Raw genomic sequence first — 10,340 nt, forward strand, 5'->3', positions numbered from 1 at the left:
GAATGGACTCTTTCTGGGGACTGTGTGGGTGAACACACTCCTATCAATCTTGTGTGTGTGTCCCTGGCCATGTACATAGCTCTAGTGAGGTGGATATGGGGTCAGGGAAGCCTGAGACAGAAATGTCATGCTTTGATAAGTACCCCAACTTAAGATCATAAAATCTTCCTAAAACTGAGAAGGACCTGTACTTAATTGCAATTTTATAAACTGTCATTATATAGGCCCAGAGAACTGGAACCTCCACTCAAGACATGCTAAGCACTGCCCATTTAAGGCTATTCACTGAAAATCACCACAACAGAACGCGTGTGAAAACCTTATGGAAGATGGCATGGTGTGGTCCACAATGCTCAGAATCTTATCCATAAAAGGACTTCCACCTAATGATTTATTGTCCATCAAGGTTAACCAGGCTCAGGTTCATCACACCAGCACACATGGACAGTGCACAGATGTTCAAGCAGAGATATTGCAGATAGATTCTTTTGGTGCAAAGCAATTTCCTTACATCTCCTGAAATACTGTCTTCAAAAAGAGACACACATCCAAGTGAAGAAATAAGACAAGATTAAGAGTCAGCTGTCAGCATAGGTCTTTAAGGCTTTTTCTTACATATCAAATGAATGTGTGGTGTAGTTTGAAAACATTAACACTAACAGCCAGACCAGGTGCTGTTTTTGTTTGTTTTTTTGGTCTGGGCACCAGAGTGGTCTCTCAGACCTATAGATAAGACTGTTTACATTGGAGACGATGTCTTCATATAGTTTCCATAAAAATTGCTCAGAGTGAAGGGCACTCTTTTAAATCTGCTCCAGGACCAGCTTCCCACTAAATGATAAAAGCCATATGAGGTAGGAGGAAAGATTTTAGATCAGTGTTAGAGTGGTGCATCACTATACCTCCGTGACGTCCATGACCTTGATGGCCGCCAGCTGTCCCGTCTTGACATGTCGACCCTGTAGGGAAAAACCAAACAAACACAGTTAGTCACCATTCTCGACACTAATACAAATAGTCTATCAAAATATTGCCCTTGCCAGATGAGAAGTTGACAGTCATTTCATATTTTTTTTCACTCGTGTACATTCCAGCGACCTGGAACTGGGGTATGGAAAAATTAAACCTGAATGCCACTGAACTGCTCTGAAAGAACAATGAAATATTAAAGTGACCTCAACCTTCCTCTTTGTTCCTGCAACAAGTGAGCAATACACAAGGTTCAAGTTTGACCCCAATCCCAGGCCCCTATGTAAACATTCCCACACTCCTCTCACTTCTCTCCCAGCACCTCTTTTTCTCACTCCCTTTCTCCATCTACCCCTTTGTCCTTCATCCTCCTTAACATAAACAGAGCCAAAAATAGACAGGCCTCTCTCTTTAATCAACTACCCAAATGTCAGTTCTCCAAAGAAAAGCAGTATTGTTTGGTGGTGATGACACAGCCCAGCGATGCCAATATGGTGCTGGGGCTTCACAGGGGAAACGTGGTTAAAACTGGCAGTTAAGAAGTCAGCCATCATTCACAGCCATGGTCTCTGAGGAATGTACGCTCAAGTAAAGTCCCCCCCCCCCCCAATTTCCTTTCAGAAGAATCTGAAAATCACAGTGGGGGACATAACACACAGTGAAGATATATGGACCCTGAGAGTTTAGATAAGTGCTTACGAATGCCAGGCACCTCCACTGAGCAAAGTGAAAGACAGCTAGAGAAGCACTGCGCTGACAGGAGCCAAAAACCTCCCAGCCTAGGCAGTAATCTCTCCTGATTATATCAAAGATTGGAGAGCCCCAGACTTGTGTACAACACTTCATGAAAAGGATGAAAAGTTCTGACAAGTGGAATGTCAAAACAAAAGAAAGGTTCTGTGTCGTGAAAGGCAAAACAGTCACCCTGCCTTGTCAGAATGGTATGGCCTGTCAGTGATATCATCCTGCCTCAGGCAAACAGATTCGGAGGAGGAACTGGATGGGGGTGAGCTCATGTGGGGTGTGTGTGTGGGGGGGGGGGCGGTGTTTGGGCCAGCAGAACCCTGCTGTCAGCATTGGCAGTTTTGGGTTTCCTTTGTCTGCACGGTAGAGCTGATATTTGAGCCGAGAGCTTTGCACTCCCAGGCCTGCCTATTACGAGGAGAACCAGAGGTTTGGGGGATAACGGACAATGGATCAGAACAGCTCTGGAATAAAGGTTGGAGGTCAATTTTGTGGATCGTTGCATTGTCAGTCATTTTCTTGCCATGAAAAAGTGAGATTACATCATCATGATGGCAGAGAGGGAGCCCTCTGAGGTAAAACATCTGGAGCACAGACCCAGGGAAAATGCGTACAGACACCATAGCCAGCTCAAAATGTGATAAGATGATAAAAACAAATTTGTTAAAAACAGGAAGGTGGTAAAGGATGAGGAAAAGCAGGGTACAAGCTGAATCATAGTGAAGAATGTATCCTGGTTTGAATACATTTTTGAATGGCCAAGTTAATGCTCATTTCTCCCTCTTCTTAATGCGAGCACCACAACAAATAATCAATAATTTTGACCTTAGAAATGTAATATGCAGTTAACTGAATTTGAAAGATGAGACCTGAGATTTAAGTTCCACTTCAGGACCAAACAGATCATTAGTGCAGACATTAGTGCATCGCAACCCTCATTTCTACAGTCAAAAGCAAACAGTACGAGCTTTGCTTTTGAAAATAATTCAGAGAGAAGAATAATGAACGCTTTGCCTAGAACGAGGAGTCCAGTCTCTCAAGCTGAGTTTGGACGGCAGCCAGTAAAGAGCTCCTTAGATAAAAGGCAGATTATGAGCTCATTGTTTGCTGGAATCCCACAGAGTCCTTCAGGTTTTACCAAGCAGGAAGAGCAGGACCAGATGAGCTCATCACAAATTAGCCAACATGAACATGGCTTGGGAAAGCAGTTAAAAACGCAATTCACAAACTGTGGTAAGAAGTAGCACTCGCAAGAGGTCCCTGTCAAAGAATGCAGGCAGGAAGTCAGCCGAGCTGCTGGAGGAAAAAGCCAATTACAGAACGAGACCAGAGTTTGCTAACAGCATGTCTACTGTGAACACTCTTCCATCCACCCCCCCGCCCCATTATCTTTGTGCTTCCTCTACAGGTCATTCTGAAAGAAGCCAACAGTGTCTGTACTGTTTTAGCTGTATCTATCTGTGTGCATGGACAACCCCTTTCAGTGGACTGACTCTTTGCATCTTGCATCAATCCAGAACAGGGTTCATCTGGAAAGCCTATTAGGACCCAAGGTACCATATGGCATGTAGTTGGTTATAGCTCTACACCGATCTTCATGTTTTCCAATGCACTGTTACTACTGCCTTCTCTTAGTGAGTTCACTAAGCACTTAAAGAAAAAAAGAAAAAGAAAAAAACCTGTCTTCATTAGCCAGGCCTTTAGCTTAACTAACTTAGGTTAGTTTCAAGAACAGCCCCATCTATGCTAGCATGAATAAGGGATAAAGCTTTTGATGGAGTACAAATAACTTTTCTAAGTTGCTCTGGACAATGGTGTCTGCCAAAGGATGTGAATGCAAATGTAAAAATCTTTATTTAAAAAAGTGACAGGACTGTCAAATAAGTTTAGAGTAGAAGGAGAGAAGGGGGCTATGAGAAACAAGACATGTACAGGAAGACAAACAGAACTCAAAGCCTACGCTTACAGGCCCACAGCACAGTTTTTTATGGTGCTGGGCTGATGAAGAGGACAGAGGAAGAGGACAGTGCCAAGGAAATCTGACTTAAACCATCCTGGTCCTTGGACAGCAGTTTGATAGCATCTCTCGTAGAGTGCTGGACTTCCCTGAGGAAATGCCAAAGAGGACGAGTCACACTGCACTACAGACTAACTGAGCTCCTGGTGGCCTGAGAAACCAGCGCCTTCACAACAAGCCATCTGCAAAAGAAGCGCGAGTGAACTACCTTCCAGACAGCAGGGTTCTGAATCAGCTGAAGAATCAAACTCTCATGTGCCTGGTAGAGGACTCAGCTAAAGAAGCACTGCACAGGAAGACCAGATTAGAACAGAGGGTAAGGATTACACATCCATATTGTGGGCACTGGTGAAAACAGCTTTGTGGGATCCTGATCTTCCTGGATACAGATCAGTGGGTGGCAGCGGACTGGAGTGTAGGACACACTCGTAGGGCACTTCAATGACAGTCAGCAAGTGCTGACCAGGATCAGAATCAGGACGTGTCTTTTCCTTCATTAACTGGTGATACAAAAACTGAAGGCATGTCTTTAACTGTGGTATTTCTAACATCTTGCTGCTGATATTACTTTGTAATGCCTATTGGTAATGGTGGTCACGCATAGAACAACTAGTCAAGAGTTGTTATAGTACAGACGTAAAACACCCCACACTCCCTCCCACACACACACTTATCTGAAGTTCTTCCCATCTCAATGAGGGGAAAGTGGTCCAACATGCCACTGAATCACACTGTGGAACGCCTGTGCAGCTGGCAGTCAGGGTGGAGCAGTTTGTAGGCAGTTTAGAGGAAGTGATGGCAGCAAGACGGCATCATACGTGGAAGTGATGAGCACATCAGGAAACAGGTTGGTACAAACACCGCAAAACATGCTGTTCAGCTGACATTTTGTTTTAAATCACAACACCAAGGCTTTGCTGTTACCTGCTGACTGGCAGAAATGTAGGTTTAGAATTAACTACACTAGACAAAAGTCAACCAGATCCCTGTTTTTCTGAGATGGTTTTTAAAATCAAACCAACCAACCAACCAACAAGGGCTGCTTTCTGGTCAAATCATGGGTTTCCAAGTAAATCTATGAGCGACGGTTAGTAGTAGCAGTGGTGTCACTGCCTCGGAGGAGTGGAGTGCACATAGCCACCGCCCACCCGCCCCAGCCACATGAGCGAGCCCAGCAGGCAAAGCAGCGGCAAGCCCGCACCAGCCTAAAAGGGCTGGTAATATGGGGATAGCACTGGAAGAGAAGAGGACAGGCAAGGGGGATCTAGAGAGTTGTATGGGTCTTGTGCACAAGAGCAGACAAATGTCTGCATACATGATAATTCTAGTGCTTGAGCATCTCCTCTCCTTTCACTCCCAATATGCAAGGCAGGGTCCAACAAGTGCCCTCAGCCAAGGGGCATCATCCTTAAGTTCAGCCTCTCCAGTGGCACGACAAGAGACTTTATTTTAATGTGCGTTTTTTGGGCTGAGCACTGGATTGCTTTCTCACATATACAGACGACACTCACGAGTCGTGGTTTTAGGAGTTGTGCGGTCGTTCAGTTTCTTCTCGCCATTCGATTCAAATAAACCTTCCAAGGAGACTCATTGTTATGTAGACAAATGTCATGCCGTTTGCCTGCTGGAGGGAGCTAACTTAGGCAATCGATGGAAACCAGGAGGCGGAGCCATTCTCTCCACTGCTTTCCGTTCCACTGCCGGCACTCCGAACTCTTCCTCAAGCGCCGATTTCCCAGTGATTTCATCACCCTGCTATACAGTGCGCTGCCATCTAAAAGAAAACGCCCTCCCATCCAGGGAAGGAGGGAGTGATAGATTCATAGTCCATGAATCTATCACTTTAATTGAATTGCTTGGCCCAAAGCCAACACAGAATAGCCACTGGTGCCCGAAAAATGATAATCACTGCTACAGCCCCCTCCCCCTTAACATGCCAAGTCTGAAAAAGGAAAGCCACGCCCCCTTGGCTTTGATCTGAGGGAGCAGCTATGAAAAAACTCCCGATGTTATCAGCTTCAAGGCAGCCGCTGGGAAGCCCCAAACACAACCCTTTGGTAGGGTCAGAGTTCACAGGTGCACCAAATGGGGATCAAGTTCCCCCCCCACATACACACACACACTTTTTCAGTGTAACCTCAAGCCTGCACAGACAGTTTATGAGGTCCGATGATCCTGGGAGTGACCTAGCCAGGGCAGACAGTGTGGCAGGAAGCAATGCTGAAGAGTTGCCCATCTGACAGGAAGTGGAGAGAACAGAATCGACTCCGAGTGAAAAACTTTGTGACCACAGAACATTAGAAATATGCTGCATTGGAAACTAACGGTAAACCAAACAAAGAATCAGAACTAAACAGCAGTGTGAAGGATAGCATAACCCTTTATGGTCGCATGACCATGGTAGAGCTCTTTATTTTGCATAACAAAAATAACCCTCACAGCTTTTTCCATGTGTCTGCACACTAAACAGCATCAGTGCATGAACCACATTAGCGTACCAAGCACGTTAGCGTGGAGTAGACTGAGAGCGTTGTGTGAGGTGGGCGGAGCCTGCAGGGGCAACAAGGTTATCTGTTCAGGGAGCTCTACCAGGGATAAGAACCCAAGCTGAGCCACACGGGAAGCCAGGCAGCTTCCAAAGAACTCGTTCATGGACACGGCCTCTGCGAGCACAGAACTCTGCAGGGTCTGCTTTCTGATGGCTGACTGACAGCTGGCTAGGCGTTTCAAACTGTAATATCTCAGTGACATTTAAGTGATTTGGCTGCTAAGCAGAAAATGGTTTTCATACTTGCCATAAAATTGTACATGAATGCACTGTGAAGCCAGTAAGTTAGGCTGGGTGATGCTAAGTTGACACGTTACCATGTTGCTCGTTTCCAGTAATAATACTTTGATTTTTAGTAGTAACTTAGGGGCAGGGGCACCAGGAGGCAGTGCTAACGTCAAGAAGACTAGCACACTACGGCAGGGGTGCCAGGGGGCAGTTCTAAAGGAGGAGTGCATCAACGCATTGGCAGCTATAGAACCCAGAGGGGTGCACAGTGGCATGGGGGTATGCCGTAGATGCAAGATGACATAATGGAGAAAGCTGGTGCAGGGCGAACGAACACACACACTCCCCAGCATTCTCAACAGAAACCAAACAGCCATCCAGGGACGAGGAGGACAAGCAGCACATGACAAAAGCATGCTGCTAAGCTGAGGAACAGACAGCAGCTCCGCGCCACCAACTTACTGCTGTTTAGAGATTCCTGGCTGCGGAGTCAATCTAGGGTCAGATTTCTCCCTTTATAAAATGTCATTTACAGTCCCAATAACATCTACTAGAGTCCAACTACAACTTGGAGATGCTTCATGCAAACAGATCAATGTATTCAAAGTTTGAGAATGGAAAAGTAAGAGGGGAAAATAAATAAATAAATAAATTTTAAAAAAAAACTCCACACATTAGATGTTGCATATGATCCATATCTTGAGTCACAATATTTAGATCAAAAAATTGCAAGGTTTCCAGCCAAGTTCTTTGCATTATGATAAGAACCCAATTGCACAACAGAACAGGGTCGAGGCTGCCTTGGTTAGGCAATTATAAAAACAGGGCAGACAGCTGGCTGTTAAAGTCTCATATTTGTTTTAATAAGGAAACAGAAGGCAGCTAACCTTAGAACCAGTCCTGTCGCGCGAGACGTGCCGCAGGAGGTTGTTGTCTCGTCATTATTGATTTACTGCGACACCCATGCAAGGATCATTTAGCCGTCTAGAAAATTCATCTCAATAGCTGCATGTTAACATGACTGATCTCAGACAGTGTGCATAATGTATAAAGAGGTTTTAGTAAAATAAAGAGTGTAAAAAAAAGAAATAGATCAAGCATATGAGAGAGAGAGAGCACACGCTAGCAAGAGAGCTATTCACAGGAGAAATGGCTGTCTCAGTCCATTTGTTCATTGGGAGCTTGTGCATTGTGAAGCATGAGCCCATTTCACTGAGCAGAGAGAGTAGGGCCCCTGTATTACTGCCACAGCAGAGCTGCTCTCAGCTGCTCCAAAAGACAGCTGTTTAATCACCTGCTACAAAAGAGCCAGCAGTGTGTGGTGTGTGTTTGGTGTGTGTGTGTGAGAGAGAGAGAATAAGGAACCGAAAGGAAGCATAGCATTATAATAAGGATAGGAAGCAAATATTTTTATATGTATGCTGAAGAGTCTTGTTTCCCAGCTGAGAATACTAAAATGCACAGGCTCAGACACTAATGACCAAACACACACTGCCTGAGGTGTGAGCATGCAGGTCGGTGGTAGACAGAGGCGCTGCCAGGAACGGCAAAAGATTCCAGAAAAAGTCTGTGTTTTTCACTCACACATGAGAAGAAAAGTGTGTATCTAAAAAAGGCAAGAGAGTAGGCCAAAAAAGCAGCAGGGTGCCGGTGGGTCAGGCAGAGATGTGAACAGTGACAGAGGGCCCATCTTCCCCACAGCCTGGCACACAATAGCCACATTACTAAAATACATCCAGACCGTCATAGCAGACGACCCACAGACACAGGGCCTGGCGGTCAATGAAGCTGTTATCACCAAAAGAGAGACTTATGAGTAAACCAAAAGGTAGAGGGAACATGGGAAGCATCTGGAGTGCGAGTACCAGCCCTGAATTGAAAAACAGGTTTTAGCCACAGCCGGACTAGCTGGAGGTGACTCAGCTTTTCCTCAAGGTTCCGAAATGGCCGCGCAGCTGGTCCTTTACAGAAGGGGGCGCTATGGACCCCCAATGTCCAAACCGCAATTTCTTCCCAGGCCCTTCATCTTCTCTCTTATTTTCTGTTTCGCTCACTCTCCCCCACTCACTCCATGAGGATGGTGCCATGGAACCATAACATCCAAACCCCCCTTTTTGCCAGCCACCATGTTCCTTGTCTGTGGGACCAAACGGAGCTAGGAAAAATGGAGAATTCCAGGGATCCAGACCTTTTGATCTCGGACAATCGGCTGCACGAGCAGCCAAGGGACTAGGGGGGGTCTGGTCTGGCCACGCTCCAACCATGCCCTCAGGCTGTGAAAAGCCTCAAAAGCCTTCGAACCACAGGCGGATTAGTGTGCTGTCTGCTGGCATCAACATACTTCAGGGCAGAGAGGAGAATCGACTCAGCCAAGATGGAAGAACATTTCTATATGTTCTCTGTCCTGAGCACTGGCAGATTAGGTTCTTCATTTCGGTGGCAATGAGCATGGGGTTAAAGATCTGGGATTAAGAACAAAATAAATAGAGGAGGCAAGCCAGCCAGTTAAGGCTCCATTTGTGCCTTGCTGAGAGAAATAACCAAGCCCAAACACAATGAATATTTGCTGTTCACATCTGTCTAAATAATACCGCTTTCACTATTATTTAAATGGTGACCAGAACAAAATGTAAGATTAAATTTTGAATTCAAAAAATGTTATGGGTTAATAAGGACATTTGTTTTCATTGAACAATAGCATAATCAAAGCCATATGGACACACTCTTCCTGCTTTCAACAAAGGTGAAACAAAACAAACAAAAAAAAAAAGACAAATCTGAACTGTTGTAAAAGGGAGGTGTCAGCAAGGCTTGATATCCAAGGCATATAAAGCTCAAGGTGTAACTGATGGCCATAGGTTAAGGTAGTGTAAGGTTAACATTGTAATGGATGTCTTGTGTGCTATGGGTGAAAGGAGGACCACTAAAAACTAACGCAGCTTTATCATTCTGTTAAAAATAACATCCACCCTGTAAAAGCAATTACAGGCCCCTCTGGAGCCACAAACGTAACCATCCGTTTTGGGGCGAAGGCAGTAACTGGCTACCTCAAAATGGGGAATGTTTTTTTGTCACATCTTCAAAGAGTTAGGGATTAAGATAAATATAAGATGTGTGATGAGGGGATATCAATTTCACAGAAAACGGTAATAAAAAGATCTCCAGTTACGGAAAGTGAGGGAGACCAATTATTCACCCATTGACCAACTGCCAGAGGGAGACGTATGAGGAAGCATAGAGAAGCCATCTCACTGAGCTTTGGAGATCCGGGGAAGAAGCACTGAGCTGCATGCTTTAACGGCTTCCCTACTGAAACGCCACTGGACTAGTCAGCTCATTTTCAAATCAGGTGAGTCTGATGTTACACCTGTTCAAATTAAGTCATTCATTTAGCTATGAACACTCGGCTCTGACCAAAACCAGATTTTTCCAGCAGTGCGTTTTGTTATGGGAAGGTCATTGTAAAGGTTGTCAGCTTTAAAAAAAATAAATAAATAAAAATAAATGATTGGTCTTTTTAGGAGAAAAAAAAAAGCATGATAATTTAGGAGCATATCTAGGTTCCTGAGATCTAGGTCTAGTGCCAGAGGTTTATGGGGCATCGTAGTGCAGGACCCCATCAGTCAAAAAGGGCCTCTATTCAGCCAGTGCTAAAGACAGTGAGGTGCTTTTCTGTCTATTAGAGAGTAGGAGAGTGTGGGGAGGGGGAGGTGTAAGGAGACAAAGTAGGGGTGGATGTCCAGTTTTGGGAAGGCTTAGAAGCAACCACTGAAAGCTAACCCCCACCCCTCACTACTGCCTTATCAGCAGTCTGTCTCTTTTGTCCACCCTCCT

The 10,340-nt window shown here is 45.1% G+C and overlaps 1 protein-coding gene across 11 annotated transcripts in view; it reads right to left on the reverse strand.

The window, feature by feature from the left end:
* LOC113578485 (mitogen-activated protein kinase kinase kinase kinase 4-like) overlaps positions 1-10,340 on the reverse strand; it is a 44,369-nt gene that overhangs the window by 21,763 nt on the left and 12,266 nt on the right. For all 11 annotated transcript variants that reach the window (XM_035534618.1, XM_035534621.1, XM_035534624.1 and 8 more), the window contains exon 4: positions 903-959. In XM_035534618.1, coding sequence (XP_035390511.1) covers positions 903-959 — 57 coding nt within the window. The remainder of the gene's footprint in view (positions 1-902; positions 960-10,340) is intronic.

This window comes from Electrophorus electricus, chromosome 16 (genome assembly GCF_013358815.1).
Source record: "Electrophorus electricus isolate fEleEle1 chromosome 16, fEleEle1.pri, whole genome shotgun sequence".
Taxonomy (NCBI): domain Eukaryota; kingdom Metazoa; phylum Chordata; class Actinopteri; order Gymnotiformes; family Gymnotidae; genus Electrophorus; species Electrophorus electricus.